The sequence below is a fragment of the Dipteris shenzhenensis genome, chromosome 13 (assembly GCF_047967505.1).
Source record: "Dipteris shenzhenensis isolate YYH24624 ecotype China chromosome 13, Dip_SZ_1.0, whole genome shotgun sequence".
In the NCBI taxonomy this organism is placed as follows: Eukaryota; Viridiplantae; Streptophyta; class Polypodiopsida; order Gleicheniales; family Dipteridaceae; genus Dipteris; species Dipteris shenzhenensis.
The window spans coordinates 22,640,045-22,659,317 of record NC_141608.1 but is presented as its reverse complement, the minus strand read 5'-3'; the positions used below and the strand labels follow the sequence as shown (position 1 = coordinate 22,659,317).

General features: G+C 47.7%; 1 protein-coding gene across 1 annotated transcript in view; it reads right to left on the bottom strand.

Moving 5' to 3' along the window:
- Nucleotides 1-19,273, bottom strand: part of ALDH5F1 (aldehyde dehydrogenase 5F1) — a 266,167-nt gene that overhangs the window by 126,544 nt on the left and 120,350 nt on the right. Inside the window, exons 10-11 of the mRNA XM_087383488.1 lie at nt 17,474-17,551; nt 17,286-17,363 (exon numbers count right to left, since the gene is read on the bottom strand). Coding sequence (XP_087239614.1) covers nt 17,286-17,363; nt 17,474-17,551 — 156 coding nt within the window. The remainder of the gene's footprint in view (nt 1-17,285; nt 17,364-17,473; nt 17,552-19,273) is intronic.

The window sequence follows — 19,273 nt, the reverse complement described above, 5'->3', positions numbered from 1 at the left end:
GACACTAGAGCTGGTGTAAGAGTGTGTCGTGAACCGAGGAACTCAAAGGTGTCGTTACCCGTGTCATAAGACCAGCTGAAAGTTGTGCACATCTTCCCATCCACGGAAGGAAAAAACACTTTGTCAAACTCTGAGAGGAATAATGCCTCAATCTCCGAGGTGGACAAGACAAATGAAAGCGAGAGATTGGGATCGAACAGAAGTTTGTATACCACCTTCACCTTGGAATGAGTTGATGTGTGGCAAGAAGGGGAGGTGTGGTTGAGGGCCTAAGATCCTACTGGAGGAGAGTAGTCCGAACCACCGTGATCAGAACTAGATGTTGAAGCACTGCAAGAAGAGGTGGGTAAAGCCCGCTATGAGGGATGGACATGATCCTCATCTGTAATCACCGTGATGTCTAGTTGAGGGCATTTTGGACGTGCAATGTCTTCAAAGGAGTTCCTAGAAGCCGTGCCCTAGGAATCTTACGTGGGACGGGGAGAAGTGGAAAGAGGAGAAGACCCGGGGTGGGGATCCAGAGGAGCCTTGGAGCTCATGGCGTAGAAGGGAGTGAAGAAAGTGTCCTTCAGTAGACGAGGCTTGTACTTGGGACGTGATTGTGGCATGAAGCTGCTAGGGCGGAAGCGGCTCCGTGATGCACCAAAGAACCAGGGGAAGGAAGGTGGGAGCTGTCGATGGAGAGGCGAGATGTCGACGGAGAGGCGAGAGAGGGGGGTTGTCTGTCGATGGAGAGGCGAGAGAGGGGGGCTGTGTGTCGATTGAGAGGCGAGAGAGGGGGGCTGTCTATCAATGGAGAGGTGAGAGAGGGGGGCTATTCAATGGAAAGGTGATGGAGGGAGGGGGGCTGTCCGCCGGTGGAGAGGCGAGAGGAGGGGCGCGATGGAGAGGTTAGGGAGGGAGGGGAGGTGCGATGGAGAGGTGAGAGGGGGGTTGAGATGGAGAGGAGAGGGAGGGAGGGGGGTGCGAAGCAGAGGCGAGAGAGGGGGGGATGGAGAGGTGAGGGAGGGAGGGGGCTGCGATGGAGAGGGAGGGAGGGGGGCAGGAGAGGGAGGGAGGGGGTGTGATGGAGAGGGAGGGAAGGGGAGCTGTTGGAGAGGTGAGGGAGGGAGGGGGTGCGCTGTTGGAGAGGCGAGGGAGGGAGGAGGTTGAGAGAGGAGGAGGCTGCGTACGAGAGGTAAGGGGGGGAAGGAGCTGCATAGGAGATGGAGGGGGGGCTGATGGCATAGGGGCCGCGTAAGAGATGGAGGGGGGGCTGATGGCGTGGGTAGGAAGAGCTGATAGGAAGAAAGGGCTGCGTAGGAAGAGAGGAGGAGGTTAGGGAAGGAAGGGAGGTGGCACAAGAGCTTGGAGCAAGATGGCGCAAGGAGAGGGAGAGCTTGGAGCAGGTGGCGCAAGGAGAGGGAGATGTGGCAAGCAACGTTGGCTGCCAAATGATGCAAGAGGAGCATTCAAAGATGGAGCAGTGGCCAAAATAGAGGGGGTGAGCTAAAAATAGCGAGGTGCATAAAAATAGCCAACTTTATCCCAAATCAGCCAGAGATTGCCTAACATAGTGAGTTCCTGCCAATTTTAGCAAGAGTTGCCAAAAATAGCGAAAGTTGTCCCAGGTGACCACAATGCACCCAAGGTGACAAGGTTGTCATTCCATGTCATTGGAATGACGAGGAGGACCCATTGAGAAGGGGGTGACAAGGTTGTCATCGAATAACGAGGTGACAAGGTTGTCACGAAGATGACAAGGTGACAAGGTGGTCACTGAGACGACAAGGTGACAAGCTGATCACGGAGACGACAAGGTGACCAGGTGGTCACGAAGATGACAAGGTGACAAGGTGGGTCACGTAGACGACAAGGTGACCAGGTGGTCACGAAGATGACAAGGTGACAAGGTGGTCACGGAGACGACAAGGTGACAAGGTGGTTACTGGGACGATGATGTGACAAGGTTGTCATTGGGACGACGAGGTGACAAGGTTGTCACTGAGAGGACAAGGTGACAAGGTGGTCACTAGGACGACAAGGTGACAAGGTGGTCACCGGGAAGACCAAGTGACCAAGTGATGATGGAGACAGAGGGACCAAGGGACATAAGTCCATGGGAAAGGAGGTGACAAGAGTGAACATGGTGAAGCAGGGTGACAAGAGTGGACATGGTGAAGCAGGGTGACAAGAGTGAACATGGTGAAGGAGGGTGTCAAGGTTGTCATTGGAATGACCCAGTGACAAGAGTGGTCATGGTGAAGCAGGATGACAAGAGTGGACCTGGTGAAGCAAGGTGACAAAGTGAACCTTGGAGTGCTCAGTGAAGCAGACTAACAAGGAGTGACAAGGATGTCACTGGAATGACCCAGTGGGAAGTAAACATGGTGAAGCAGGGTGACAAGAGTGAGCATGGTGAAGCAGGGTGAACATGTTGTCACTGGAATGACCAGTGACAAGAGTGAAGAGCTTGAAAGGGGTTGACATGGGATGGTGAAGCCGGGTGACAAGAGTGAGCATGGTGAAGCAGGGTGAACACGTTGTCACTGGGATGACCAGTGACAAGAGTGAAGAGCTTGAAAGGGGATGACATGGGTTACCTAGAACAGGGTAACAGGGTGAAAATAATGAGAAGATTGTCATCTTACAACCCAAGTGAAGGAGAGAGAACACCCTCTTTTTTTTTTTTTTTAAGTAAGGGTAATACAAGGATCACCATAAGAGAGATGCTTACTGAACATAATACTGCCGTACCCTTGATCCATTTACGGGTGCTGCCAACCTTTTCCCTTCTAAGGTGGCCAAGTAAACACCGCCACTTGGAATAATTTTGGTGATGTAGAAAGGACCTGCCCACCCACTAATGAACTTAGTTTCATGCTTCAGGAACTTACTCGAATATAACAAGACCAAGTCACCAAATTGAACTCCCTCTTTTTGAGATTCCTGTCATGCTTTCTGCCTCCTCTGCCATACTTCTTGAGCAAGGACTCCTTCACGGCGATGTTCGTCCAAGGCTTCAAGATCCCATAATTGCTCAAGCGTGCATGCTTCCAAGTTATCATCCATCTCTGCCATAACCCTAGTGGTCTTCATGTGGAATTCATAGGGCATAACCACCTCCAAGCTGTAAACTAGTCGAAATGGTGAGTACCCAGTGCTCGCCTTGTATGCTGTCCAATAGGCAAAAAGAGCGGCTGGGAGTAGAACATCCCAAACCTCCAAGGACTGGAGACATAAACGACCCACAATAAGAGACATGGTCCGATTGGAGCTCTCAGCCAAGCCTTGGCTCGAGGGTAGTATGAGCTAGATGTTTTGTGAATGATTGATTTGTAGTTGGGTGATGAGGTCAGCAATGACATCATTGAGAAAATGGGTACCTTTGTCACTCATCAATTCCACAGGACATCCGTACCTTGAGATGATTTGATCATACAAGAAGGAAGCCACAACTTGAGCAGCACAGGTCTTCCCAGCCTCCACCCACTTGGTGCCGTAGTCTGTAGCAATCAGGGTGTACTTGTTCCCTCTTCAAGTGGCAGGAGAGATTGGTCCAACAAAATCCAATCCCCATTTATAGAAGGGTGGTACAGGGCTGGATGGTTGAAGGGGAAGGTACTCCCACCGGGTAGGCTTTGGTTTACCTCTTTGGCATGAGTCACAGTGGCGCACATGAGCATAGCAGTCTTGGAACAGCTTTGGCCACCACAACCTCGAGCGAATTATCTTTCTAGCCGTGGCCTCTAGTGCCATATGACCTCCCCCCATTCCTAAGTGAGCCTCTTGAAGGATGGCTTGTGTTTCATGAGGGAGCATACACCGCCTTAAAATATGGTCTTTCCCCGGCTTGTACAACTAACCCGCAATTAGTTTGAAAGGAGTAGCTTGAACAATGTGGTCAGTCCTTTGGGGAGCTGACTTGTGGACAACAAATGTACAATGTTTGCATACCATGGTGGGAAGCAGTCCACCGCAAACAGACAATCATCTTTTGGTAATATGACACCGACACGGAAGAGGCCCGCATCTGGAAGGTCATCATCAACTCTTGTGGCTGCTTCACCTGAGGAGATCCTTGACAAGTGATCGGCAAGTTGATGCAATCGTTCTGCTCTCACTAGGATGTTTAAGTCCAACTCTTGAAACAAAAGTATCCACCTACTCAGTCTGCCCCCAAGCGTGCGTTTGTTCAGCAAGTATTTGAGATCTTGATGATTAGTAAAGCTTAATGATAATAAACTTATTGCCCAAGACATAATGCCAGTACTTTGTCATGGCATAGACCATGCCCAAACCCTCGCGTTCAGTGGTGCTATAATTTCTTTTTGCTCCATTGAGTTGCCTGCTCGTGAAATACACAGGTAGGTGGACGGCTGGGTGTCCTCTTGAAATGGTTGAGATGTGGAGGCAGCACTTGGGGCCATTCTCTTTTTGCTTCTTTGTGCTTGCTTGAGCATTTCTCTGTACGGTTGTCCATCCACCTCATATATAGCTTCGGGAACCTCTTGTGTCGTTGGAAGGTCAGCTTCCGACATGTATACGTCAAGTAGGGCAAGGTTTGCGACATCTTCTTCTCCATGTATGCTATGGGCTTGCCCGTCACGTTTGAAGTTCCAGACTCCAATACGAAAGTGAATGGTTCCTTCTAGTTGTCATGCCTCCTAGTCCCTCCTAGGTTGGATAGGATGCGCAATGGAGTCAAGTATCCTTCCAAGAGCCATCTCTGGCACCAACTGCCTTCTGGTAACATCCCTCAGTATGTGGTCATCCTCTTCTTCGATATAGGAGGGATCTAGTGGGTCTGCAGGTCCATGAGTGTCTCCTGCAGTACTATCACCATCAGTGTCTCCTTCAGCACCATCACTATGCTCATCCAATTCATCATCTTCCTGTATGGCATTAATAGTCTCATCAGATTCCTCATCCTCTGTTGTTACTACATGGTCTTTCTCCTGGTACGAGTCATGTGTCTCCATTGCTGAGTCATGGACTTGGCTTTAAATCGCCCCACTGACCTCTCCAACACCTTGTCTGGTACTTGTGGTCATCATCCGCTGATACATGTGGGGATTATTACAAAGACCAAAAGGCATCCGTTCATATATTAGATCAAGAGTCTCTTAAGCAACAATGATGCAATAAATCATCAATTTTGAAGTTCAATACGTGCTTACAACAACGTCTTAGCTTTCACATCTTTATGTGCGAAGATTGATGAAGCAAATCAATACTTAAGACTGAATTAATCCAAGAAAGAAATCTTAGAAAGATAGATCTTAAGAGTAGGATTGATGAATTGACAAAATGAAACAATAGTTATATATATGTAAACCCCTGACATAGGTGGTTGATACTGTGCATAGTAGGGTGGAGGATAGAAGTATGGAGCCCCAATCTGACTGGGAGTAGGAGCTTGGAGCAAGGGAGGATTAGGAAGTAGTGGAGGTGGAATGGTATGATGGATAGGTGGTTCAGGTGCCTTCACAGGGGCTGAAACAAGGGGTACTATCCCCGAAGTGGTCGGTGCAGCTCTGTTGATTGTAGCCACCAGAGGTTCCCCAGTTAGATACTCCAGTAGAAGCTTCCTCAACCCCTTAAAGATACCTACACTCGAAGGCATCATGTCCATGAATTTCACAAAATGTGCAAATGGAGGTCGGGGTGGGTACCTTACGCTTCAATGGACATTCCCAATAGCCATGGCCAGAACCCTTTAAGTCAGTGCACCAGAGACCACTTCTTATCTGAGCTTCAAAGGGTGATAGTCCATCCACCCTTGTTCTGTCTTTCAGACCTTCTTTGATCTCTTCTAACTCCTTGAGTTGTTGCCATGCATGTGAGCCCTCTTCTCTCGGAAGTTGGGAGATCTAGGTGGATGTTGAAGCGAAACTTAATTGGGACCATTCCATCTTCATCGCTTCCCTCAGGAAGTCTTGTAGTGAGGCATGCTCAGGAAGTTTGTCAACCAGCCTTATAGCAATGGTGGAGGATAAAGCCTTTAAAAACCACCCCTTCATGATGGCATCATTGGGTGGCATAGACATCTTCGCGGCCAGGACCCTCATCCTTGTGTACATCTCCAAGATACTTTCGCCAGGCTTCATGGTATCACTGGATAACTCTTGGACAATCATGTGTTCAGATTTTTCCAACTTGAAAGTGCGTAAGAATTCCTCCCTTAGGGCTGTCCACGTCTGGAACAATGAGGAGGGGAAATGTGAAGGAACGCATGCTCATTCTCCACACCTTTAGCTCTACATGCTGTGAGGAATTTCCTCACATGAGCTTCTGCATCCTCATGGAGGTGGCCTTTGAACTTTTGAGTCTTCACGTGGACCTTGTTGAGTAGCTCAAGAAGTCTAGCTCTGTCTACAGAACTGAGAATGGCCATCCCCACCGGAGAGGCTGAAGGCGATGCAAGAGTTGTAGGGAGTCCCGATGAAGCTATAGTGAGTGCGGGTGCTCCTCTTGTGGAGGACCACAGTAGGAAAGTCACTACTGATGTAGCCATAGAGGAAGTGTACACAGATGATATGGTATACGCCGAGGGCCTCGGTGTTACAGAGGGAAAGGGTGAGAACATAGAAGATGTGGGGGTTAAAGAGGTTGGGAGAGCATTAGTGAGAGAGGGACAGAGTTGATAAGTAGGCAGTAGGGAAGGAAGGAGGTGGTGGAAAAGGCAACACACATGTCCATGGAAAGGGGGATCAAACCTTCATGGTAGGTAAAGGCATGGCCAGAGCAAAAGTACCCCCAAGTAGGATAGATGTGGAAGAAGGATTTGCTAGGAACTCAGAGCTATGCATAACAGATGAGGTAGCATATTGTGCAGCAAAGGTCGAGTCGGGAGCAGAGGGAGTCACCACTCCTGCAGAAGTGGTGGTTGATGAAGACATCATTGCAAGAGGAGGAGAGGGTCTTCCTTGATCTTGATGAGTCCCTGAGGAGCCTTCGTCCTTTGTACAATCTTCTTTCACATGTTCTCCGCTTTGCACTTCTTCTTCTCCGGAGTCCGGATCTGACCACCAGGGTTCCTATTGATCCAAGTCAATGAAAGTGTCGATGAAGTTACTTGCTCTCGCTACGGCCCCAATGGCTCATTTTGTGCTCAACACGGCTCATTTTGTGCTCGTGTTGAGGACTTCGCGAACTTCCGTCGCACGCAATGTTTCTTGTACCGAGTTTGGTCTACCGGAAGTCTTCTCTGCACTCTCCTCAAGTACCTCCTAGTTCTCTCACTAGCTCCTTCAAATGTTTCAGAACTACTCGGCATAAGACCTCTCTCTAGGACACTAGAGCACCTTCACTTGTGCTACTCCACACCAACAGTGTCTCACCGTGATCGCCATAAACTGTCTTGGGGGGGGGGGGGTCCTAACACTTCTGGAAGTGTTATCGGAGGCCTAGGGCCACTGGTGTGAGAAGCAAGTAAGCGAGGGCCACTAGTGTCACCGATGGTGCATGCAGAACGATGTTGTCAAGAATTAAATGCATGAGAACAATTGTGTCACCGAAGGTGCGAGCCAGTGCAAGAGTGATGCAAGCCTAGCGAAACGAAGTTATAAGAGCCATCCTTCAACATGAACACAACAGAACTCAAGACACATAACACAATGACCGTTATACCAAGTAAAGGGGGATGAAGAGGGGAATACACGGGATGAAGGGGAGCTATAGTTGCGAACAGAGAGGGGGAGAAGCATAGTAATCAGAGTAGAAGAGAAGTACATCAGCAGGACACCACAATGTTACACTAGGAGAGCTCACCCAAGAACTCCGTGTTACTCTCCTGTTCCCCTTGCAATCATAGAATGCTCCACTCCTTCCTTTTCCCATCCCCTTCATCCCCTCTGCTCCCGTGGAGGGTCCCTCTCTCTCGCTGAAAATCTTATTTCCTCCATCCCATTGGTGGTGGCTCTCAGTCTCTTAGCCATTCCTCCCCTAGGACTCTTCATGGCTTCAATCACTTCTGACTTGCCAACCTCCTTCCAGTTGGTGATATGATTATCCCATGTGCACCTCTCTGTGCACCTCTCTGTGCGCCGCTTAGCCTTCTGACTCCTTTGGTGTGCATTTATGTTCTCCATGTGAGCTCTTCGCTGGCTAGTTCTGACAAGTGGACTCACAAGAGATCTTGCCAGAGTACGCAAGTGACCACGGTTATTTCTATCTCTAGTTTACATAGTTGCCACCTGTTTGACATGGTGACATTTCAGACATGTGGACTCACGAGAGATCTCGCCGGAGTATGAAGTGACCATGGTTATTTCTATCTCTAGTTGACATAGTTGTCACCTGTTTGACATGGTGATATTGTGGTCACCTTGTTCGCTCACTGACATAGTTGTCATATGGCCAGCTCGCTGACATAGTTGTCACCCTGGTCAACTGTCTGACATAGTTGTCACCCTGGTCAGCTGTCTGACATAGTTGTCACCTGGTGACATGGTTGTCATCTGGACAGCTCCCTGACATAGTTTTGTGAGGAAGGGGGGGGGGGGGGGGGGGGGTCCTAACACTTCCGGAAGTGTTACCGGAGGCCTAGGGTCACTCGTGTGAGAAGCAAGTAAGCGAGGGCCACTGGTGTCACCAATGGTGCATGCAGAACGATGTTGTCAACAACGAAACGCATGAGAACAATGGTGTCACCAAAGGTGCGAGCGAGTGCAAAAGTGATGCAAGCCTAGCGAAACGAAGTTACAACAGCCATCCTTCAACATGAACACAAGAGAACTCAAGCCACATAACACAGGGACCGTTATACCAAGTGAAGGTGGATGAAGAGGGGAATACATTGGATGAAGGGGAATTACAATTGCAAACAGAGAGGGGGAGAAGCATAGTATTCACAGTACAAGAGAAGTCCATCAGTAGGACACCACAACGTTACACTAGGAGAGCTCACCCAAGACCTCCGTGTCACTCTCCTGTTCCCCTTACAATCATAGAATGCCCCCCTCCTTCCTTTCCCCATCCCCTTCATCCCCTCCGCTCCCGTGGAGGGTCCCTCTCTCTCGCTGAGAATCTTATTTCCTCCGTCCCATTGGTGGTGGCTCTCGATCTCTTAGCCATTCCACCCCTAGGACTCTTCATGGCTTCAATCACTTCTGACTTGCCAACCTCCTTCCAGTTGGTGATATGATTACCCCATGTGCACTTGTCTGTGCACCTCTCTGATACCCCATGTGCACCTCTTTGTGTGCCGTTTAGGGCTCTGACTCCTTCGGTGTGCATTTATCTTCTCCATGTGAGCTCTTGGCTGGGTGCCCCTGCACCACCATTGACATAGTTATGACAGGTAGACTCACAAGAGATCTCGCCGGAGTACGCAATTGACACTATCTCACCCATTCACAAGGCAGGGGATCCCATGAGCCCGGAGAACTACAGGACCATTATGATTGGAGATGTCATGTCCAAGATTTATGCATCACTACTTGATTCTGCGGTCAGCAGATTTGCAGAGTGTCGAGGACTTAGAGCAGCGGGAAAGGCTAGTTTCAGGGGTGATCATGGGACCATGGACCACATTCTCGCGCTCAGATGTATCATCGAGGACGCGAGGGCACAGAAGCACAAGGTTTACTGTTGCTTTGTGGATTTTCGCAAGGCATTCGACACAGTTCCAAGAGCCCGCCTCATACAATGCCTACAGGATTTGGGTGACGACCAGGAGATCATTTGGGCTGTCATGGCACTTAATGAGCGAGTTTCAGTAGAGTCTAAATAGGATTTGGATGGACAGACGAGATCATGAGCACTATCGGGGTCAAACAAGGGTGTCCATTATCACCTACCTTGTTTGGCCTCTACATTGACGAGCTCGAGACAGTGATGCAGACACAAGGGGGGTAGGTTGCTCTCTCACAGGTTATGAGCACGCTGATCCGGATTTTGCTTTACGCAGATGATGTGGCTCTCTTGTCTTCCTCAGCAGAGGGGCTCTAGAGACACCTTGACGCACTACAGTCCTTTTGTGAGTCTGATGATTTGAAGGTCAACTTAGGTAAAACCAAGGTTATGATCTTCAATACATCTGGAGCCGTCATGCGCCAGGAGCAGTTCACATTTGATGGGTCCCCTGTTGAGGTAGTTTCATCATACACTTACCTTGGGGTTGTCTTTTCCGGACCCATCTTCACCATGAGACCCCCGATGCATGCACGCTTGAGCAGAGGATATGCTTCATTGGCTAGACTAGAGAGGTAGTGCTTCAGCTCTCACTTTCAGGATCCATGGACCAAAGGGTTGCTTTTTGACTCCTTGGTCCACCCAGCACGGATGTATGGCAATCCATGTTGGCAGCCAGACTTATCAGATACAGAGTGGGTCAGGGTGGAGCGGTTACAGGTTCTCGTGTTATCACAGATGATTCGTGGTAAGCCATCCGTTCCTCGCTAGATCATTTGGGCGGAGTTTGGGTCACCCCCATTACAGCTAGATGTTGCATTTCAGGTCATCACGTATCTGTACCGAGTCAGGGAGTATGGGGATTACACCTCTGGGCATAGCAGGATACCATGGCTAGCACTGTCCTCTTCTATGGAACTTGCAGCAGGGGGAGACCAGAGGTGCTCATATGCATGCACAGAGAGATGGTTTGAGGGACTAGGGCTCAACATGGACAGACTACCTCCATTCCAGTATAGCATGGATGCTCCGTTCTCTCCCCTCCTATCACACAAGCTCAACCAGGTTATCCATGAGGATCTACTACAGCTACACACATTCCGGACTTGGTTGGGCCCGAGTGATCTTCCAGTGAAGCTGGGCTTCTACAGAGATCACTTCTTACATATCACAGCGGAGGGTTTCATTGATCCACCAGGATACACGAAGATTCATCTACCCCACTCGCTGAGGATCTCTCTTGGGCAGTTTCAGGTCTCTTCACACAGACTTCGTATCGAGAGCAGCAGAGCAAAGCGGTTACCTAGGGAGAGGTGCATATGCACACTGTGTGACATGCAAGAGGTTGAGATAGAGGAGCATTTCATCTTCAAGTGTCCTGTTTACTATGAGATTTGAGGGCGTTTCTACTGCCTCTTCAGAGATAGTTATGGGGTTTTGGCCCGTTTCCTCTCCTACCCAGACTAGCGTTGTTTGGCTGGTTTCATTCATGAGGTGCTTAGACACCGCGAGAGGATACTCCGAGCACGGAGACAGGGGCAAACTTCTTCCTCGACTGATACCTCTCAGAGCTCTATCACGGAGTTCTTTCAGCCAGATCACATAGACCCCCCACGAGACGAGACCTCGACATGACCGTGACTCGGAGCCTGTGACCCAACGGCTCAGACAGAGGGTTGACACACAAATCATGCTTGGGAACATCCCCTCCTTGTTTAGAGTCAGAGCCCGACCGATGGGGGTCACAGTGGCTCTGGTTAGACGTAGAGCTACGACCAGGAGACGTACCAGGACTACACCGTTGAGGGGTCGATAGCGCTCTATTGTTGACCTCATGCCTCCATTGCCTCATCCATCCTGATGTCCTGCTGCTGCTAATGATGATGATGATGATGATGATGATTATGTTGATGATGTTGTTGAGATTGATATATAGTCGACTATCAACATGACTATGTTGTACTTAGGACTTAGTACTGCCATTTTGCATTTTTTGCATTCTGCATTGGTGTGGATGCTCGTTTAGTAGCTGCACTACCACAGCTCATTGTATCAGGTTTTTCACAGTCTCATAGACCCATTGGTCTTCCGAAGACTTTAATAAACTCTCTCTAACTCTCTCTCTCTCTCTCTCTCTCTCTCTCTCAACTGATGTTGGTTTCTTGAGGTCAACCAAATAATCCGTGATGATCTCTTGAAGCTACACACATTCCGGACTTGGTTGGGACCGAGAGAACTCCTAGTGAAGCTCAGCCTCTACAGAGATCACTACTTACACATCAGAGACGAGGGTTTCATTGACCCACCAGGATATATAATGATCCACCTACCCCACTCACTAAGGATCTCCATTGGGCAGTTCCGGGTCTCTTCACATAGACTTCGTATCGAGAGCGGTAGAGCAGAGGGCATACCCAGGGAGAGGCGCATATGCACATTGTGTGACATGTAGGAGGTTGAGACGGAGGAGCATTTCATCTTCAGGTGCCTTGTTTACTATGAGATCCGAGTGCATTTCTACTGCCTCTTCAAAGATAGCTTTGGGATTTTGTCCAGATTCCTCTCCTACCCAGACCAAAGATGTTTGGCGGGCTTCATCCATGAGGTAGTCAGGCACCGCGAGAAGATACTTTGATCACAGAGAAAGGAGCATACTTCTTCCTTAGCAGATCCTTCTTAGAGCTCTATCGCGGAGTTCTCCCTGCCAGATCACATGGACACCCACGAGACGAGGCTTTGACATGAGTGCCATCTAGAGCCAGTGACCCAACAACTCAGACAAAGGGTTGACACACAGATTACACCTGGGGACATCCCCTCTCTGTTCACGGAGCCCGACCAACAGGGGTTACTGTGGCCCTTGCTAGACGCAGAGCTATGACCAAGAGACATCACTGAGCCACACCCGTGGTGAGAAGTCAATAGCACTCTATCGTCGATTTCATGCCTCCATTGCCTCATCCACCCTGATGTCCTAATGACGATGACGATGATGATGATAAGGACGATGAGATTGATATGTAGTCAACCACTAACATGACTATGTTGTACGTAGTACTATCATTTTGCATTTTTTGCATTCTGGATTCTGCATTGGTGTGGATGCTCGATTAGTAGCTCCACCCTCACAGCTCGTTTGTACCAGGTTTCTCACAATCTCATAAACCCATCGGTCTTCTGAAGACGTTAATAAACTTTCTTTCTTTCACTCTGCACTCTAAACAATTGGAGCTCCTCTTTGCACTCTCTGTACTCGAGAGGTTTTTCTATCCCATAGACCTGTTGGTCTTCCGTGGACGTTAATAGACTCTCTCTCTCTCTCTCTCTCTCTCTCTCTCTCTCCCTCTCCCGTACCTCTCCCTCTCCCGTCCGTACCTCTCCCTCCCATTGGCTGTACAGCCCGTCAGCGCGTAGCTCTCTCTCACCTATCGTCTTACCTCATCGCACAGCAGCAAGCTGCCGTACAGCAGGTTGTCGTACCGTACCTCACCCGTACCTCGCCGTACAACAGGGTCCCGCATAGCTAGCCCATACCACCGCCTCCGTACAATCTGACAGGAACAACACCCCCAGCTAAGCTGAGCCCTTGGCTCAGCACGGGGGGGTAGCGTCAGTGAAGGGCTTGGAGAATCTGCAAGGCCACCATGGATTTCCCGAAGGTGAAGACTTTTGCCACGACCCCCATCAGCAAGCCCTCTTACTCCGACATTGCAGCAACACCCAGCCCCTATGCTTTGACCTACAGGAAAAGGATTGGATTAGACCCTCAAGAGCACATTTACCACTTGGAGCATGAAATCAGAGAGCTCAGGCTGTTAGTTGCAGCTCTTAGCAGAAAGGTGAATGAGATGGAGAACAAAGGCAAGCAAGAAATTATTGCAGAAGCTATGGAGAAGTTCATCACATTTCCACCAGCACCAACTCTTGTCTCAAGGTCAAGGAAATGATCAACACTCAGGTGAGTTCAGCCAAGGAAGAGATGGCCATTGTTGCGGACAGCAAACTTAACAAAGCAGATCTTTACACAGAAGTAAAAGAGCAACAGGCTATAGCACATAATAAGAAGATACTATCCATTGGAGGGCTGCCCAAGGATTGCATTGGCCTTTTCAATGAAGAAGAGGATTACATAGCAGACGAGAGGATTGCATGTCTCAAGAAGAAAATACCACAAGTAGAGTGGGATCATAATGATATTAGCTGTGTCTCCCAAACAGGAATGCAAGTACAAGTGTTTTTCAAGGTGAGAGCGGGGAGAATTAAGATTCTTCGACAAACAAACAAGTTGAAGGGCACAAGGATTTGGATCTCCCAGGAACTCACCTTAACTCGCTCAAACAGAGGAGTGTCGAGCTCACCAAAATGAAGGATGCACGTAAAGCTGCAAAATGGGCTGTATATCGAGATGGAACAACATTAATTAGGGCTTTCAAATCTAAACCTAAAGACTCTCATTAAACTGATGTAATGAAAGCTACTTCTATTAGTAGGATGTACCGGTGTGATATGATAATCGAGCTGAGATGCCATGTGCACTCCTCGACTCTCTGGCCTATCCAGATGCTGTAAGTCTTTTTTACATTTTGCACTTTGTCCCATAGACCCGCGAGGTCTCCTGAGGACATTAATATGACTCTCTCTCTCTCTCTCTCTCTCTCTCTCTCTCTCGTGGCACGTTGATTTTGTGCTATCTTGTATGCAGAGTTCTTGATGTCCCATGGGCCCATTTTGGCCTTTAGCGGACAATAATACACTTTCTTTCTTTCTTTCTTTCTCTCTCTCTCTGACACAAGGGGGGTAAGGTTGCTCTCTTATGAGCACACAGATCCGGATATTGCTTTACGCAGATGACGTGGCTCTCTTGTCTTCCTCAGCAGAAGGGCTCCAGAGACACCTTGACGCACTACAGTCCTTTTGTGAGTCTCATGATTATTATTATTTTTCAAGTACTTCATTAAGTATGAATAAAAACCACAGAGCAAGCTCAAGTGCGGGAGTACATCATGTCAAGCATGAGAAAAAACAGCTCAGAATGAGCAAACAAAAATTCGGATGCATCCGCAAGGCTATAACCTACAGAGGGATACCTATCCTCGAAAAAGCTCCCAACCAGGTGGACTCAGAAATAGGCAAATGGTCTGTATCCATCCACTCCACTGGTATGGCTGCATCTATCTGCTGCATCCTGGCTGCATTTCCTCTGAGGTGACTAACTGAACGAGCTCTTTGATCCTCTGGAAGCATCCTAAAAGCTTTCCAAGCACTCACCGTGGATGCAAGTCCCAACTCCCATCTAGACCACTGCATATAATGTGACGTGCCCAGTGATCGGCCATGCTCATCTAGTATGCAATCATTCCATATGACTTAAAGGTCAACCTGGGTAAAACCAAGGTTATGATCTTCAATACATCTTGAGCCGTCATGCGATAGGAACAGTTCACATTTGATGGGTCACCTGTTCAGATTGTTTCATCATACACTTATCTTGGGGTTGTCTTTTCCGGATTCATCTTCACTATGAGACCCACCATGCAGGGGATCTGCTTCATTGGCCAGACTAGAGAGGCAGTGCTTCCGCTCGCACTTTCAAGATCCACGGACCAAGGGGTTGCTTTTTGACTCTTTGGTCTGTTCAGCGGGGATGTACGGCAGCCCTTGTCAAGGGCTAGATTTGTCTGAGACAGAGTGGGTCCATGTGGAGCGGCTACAGGTTCTCATGTTATCATGGATGATTCGTGGTAAGCCATCCGTTCCTCACTAGATCATTCAGGCTGAGTTTGGGTCACCCCCATTATAGTTAGATGCCACATTTCCGGTCATCACGTAACTGTACCAAATCAAGGAGTATGGGAATTACACCTCTGGGCGTAGCAGGCTACCATGGCTGGCATTGTCCTCTTCTATGGCACTTGCAGTAGGAGGGGACTAGAGATGTTGGTATGCACGCACAGAGAGATGGTTTGAGCGACTAGGGCTCCACATGGATAGACTACCTCACTTCCAATACATCATGGATGCTCTGTTTTCTCCCCTCTTATCACACGAGGTCAAACATGTTATCCGTGAGGATCTCTTACAGCTACACACATTTCGGACCTGGTTGGGACCGAGTGAACTCCCAGTGAAGCTTAGCTTTTACAAAGACCACTTCTTACATATCATTGATGTCGGAATAAGGTTGGTGTAAATGGAAGTAAGGGAAGGGTGTAGGAGATTGGGAAACCTTGGGAGAGTTCTAGAGAGAGGTCACAATGTAGGTGAAAAAGAAGATAGATGTTTCTCGGGTGGGGGGGCGGGGGCGGGGGGGGGATGTTCATGGTGGACAGGATCCTTGTACAAATCTGGATCGAATCAAAAGGGTTTTCTGTCTGTGTAAAGGAGCACGCTTAGTGCTATACAAGGCCCCCAGGGAGGTGCCTATGATGTAGGAGTTATCTCCTTTGATGTAGGAGAGGTGCCTACGATTTAGGCCACCCTCTCTCTCATTCTATAAAAGAGAGGCTTCCCTCTCAAATCATAGAACACACACTCTTTGGCTCAGTTGTGTTCTCACTCCCTCCTCCCATGATGCATCTTTTCTCTCCCACTCCCCAACATGTGGTATCAAAGCCACCTCGAGCCTCTAGCCTATTCTAGCTCCAAAATGCCACCTCATCATCTTCTTCTCCACCCTCCACCTTCTTCCTCATTTTGCCCTCTTTCTCTCCAAAGCTTGCTTAAGCTCATTCTCCCACTACACACGACCATTCCCTAATCCCTCTGAGCTGTAGAACCTCCTCCCTAGGGCGCACCTCTGGCCTGGTGGAATTAGAGAATCTTCGCCTCTGCTGCTCGTGCCTACAGTTTCTTCACCCGCTGATGTGTCGAAAAATTTCAACAAAAGCCTCGACCATTTGTCAATTCCTTCTACCCACAGGTAGGCGAGACCATAAGCTACCTTGTGTCCAAATTTGAGCCCAAATGCTTGCTTGAATGAGGACTAATTTCAAAAAGAACAGTCGGAGACGGTGCAACTCTCACGAGTGATACATTACATGGTCAATAGGCCAATATTAAATGACTGTATAGGACTGTTTGCAGAGGCCTTTGGGGCTGTTTGACTCAGTTCCCCAGTTACATTACTAACAACCTATTTTGGAATAACTACAGTTTATTTTTCCAACCTTGGACGCCATGCTTCCATCTATATAAAGCAATTGGTTGAAACAAATGCAAAAAAACATGTTCAGTTATTCTGCATCTGAAAAGGTGTCTTCTTCCCTCCTAAAATTACTATCTCCACACAAGTAGTTTGTTTGTAAGTGTCCATGGTTTCCAAGATTTGTATAAGGATACAACTTGCAGGAATCTTTCAAAATAAGCCCACTTTTTCTGCTGCAAACGATCCTTACTTTGGTCTGGTTCACATTCAGCTCCACCTTAGAGATTTAGCAGAATTCAATGATTATCTTTAGGTATCCCTGAAGATTAAACTGTCATCAACTAGTTATTCGTAAACAAAGACATATCCTGATATATGCATACTGGAAACTTGTCTATGAATATCCCTTATATGCGTATTCCTTTACCAACTTCTGCCTAAGCATTGCATCAAATGGATTCCAATAAAAGGAAAGACATTTTAGCTGTAAAGGCCTTGTAATAAATGGGAGCAGACATCAACTTACAGTTCCTTTAACTGCCACTTCAATGTTTGCATCATCAAAGATTATACAAGGCGCATTTCCCCCAAGTTCTAGAGACACCTGCTCATAAAGAATCCCAATACAAGTACTTGGAGATTACGTATCTAATTGTACAGTGCCAACAAGCATTAAAAATAAGATATTATTGAACCAAAATGAAGTCAATATACCTTTTTCACTGTCCCTGCAGCCTGAGCCATGAGTTTCTTTCCTACTGCAGTAGAACCGGTAAAGGTTATCTTCCGTACCTGCATCCATGAAAGAGATTTCCAGCTGGCAGAAGTTCCAAAATCCAAATAAGTATGCCTACGCTGTGGATTTTCTCGACTGCATCGCTGTCTTATCCCGGTCATTTGCTAGCATCAAGAAACAATAGAACCAACAGAAGGTAGACCAAGAGGGTTCCTATCAATAATGATTTTGGCCTGTACTCTGAGAACTTAAGCCTGACTGCAAAATAACACCAGCATGAGTGCATGGCTGGTGCTGAAAGAAGGAATTTCTTGGACGTAAAAGCTTATCTAAGCAGCTGCTCGTCTGGGAAAGCAAAGCCAATACAAGCATGCGGATAAAAATCCATGATTTGAGTGGGTGTTAGCATGCATAAATGGCAAAGTTGAAAACAAAACAGATTTTCAAGTTTTACACACACAGAAACGTACACTAATCTTAAGTCAACAAAGATTTACAATAATGAAATCCTCCTATAAAGAGTTCTCTGCAAAAGTAACTTTTGAAGGTCACAGTCATTGAGGCATTGTTCTACAAAGCATCAACACTGAGAGAATTACTGAAAGAAGGAATTTCTTGGACGTAAAAGCTTATCGAAGCAGCTGCTCGCTGGGAAAGCAAAGCCAATACAAGCATGCGGATAAAAATCCATGATTTGAGTGGGTGTTAGCATGCATCAATGGCAAAGTTGAAAACAAAACAGATTTTCAAGTTTTACAGACACAGAAACGTAGACTAATCTTAAGTCAACAAAGATTTACAATAATGAAATCCTCCTATAAAGAGTTATCTGCAAAAGTAACTTTTGAAGGTCACAGTCATTGAGGCATTATTCTACAAAGCATCAACACTGAGAGAATTACATCTTCTTCTTCCAGGAATATATTGGTCATTTGATAAAAGCCTGGTTCCGGATTGGAACCCATCAGAGCAACGTTTAGGCTTAGCAATTAAGGGTCCTTGCGTTTGATGTAAAAGAACTTGGAAGGTTGTCTTCTCCTGCCTTGAAAGGTTGTCTTCTCCTGCCTTGTTTTTTTTTTCAAGGAAGAGAGCATTCTATTAACAAACTCATTAGTGACACGGAGCCCACAACTCCCCAATGAAGGGTACAATATAGAAAACACAAGGATATGCCCTGGCTGCTGGCCACTCTAGGGGGATTACCTCGTACAGGGCTGGGCAAATAGCCTTTCCAGTAGTTTATAATGCCTTCTTATACCACCATCTTTGAAATGAAGGAAAGGGTATCGCTCCCATATACTAATAAAAGCCTCCCTCCCGCACCTAAGGTGATCTGAATCTCCCTGGAGTGTATCCCCATCTACCTCTGAGAGTATAAATGATATCTAGCCAAATGCTGTAGACATGTCTCTGAGGCTGATGTGGTCTGCTGCTCTATAGCCTGCTTACACCTAGCAGTCCAAATGTACCGAGCAATGATGCTCACTATACCCACAAGCAGGTCCTTTGTCTGTAAACCACACCACCACTCCCCAGGTCACTACCATCTCAAGTCATGAATGAGCCCGTGCAACATGTGGCTCCTCAACAATTCCAATCCTCAGAGATTGCACCCTAATTCTCCTCTAGCATGGTCTAGGATTCTCCAAGTCCCTAAACTCTTTGTCTCCGTCGTCTGAAAGAAAGAAAGAAGGAAAGTTTATTAAAGTCTTCGGAAGACCGATGGGTCTATGAGACTGAAAATCCTGATACAACAAGCTGTGGTAGTGGAGCTACTA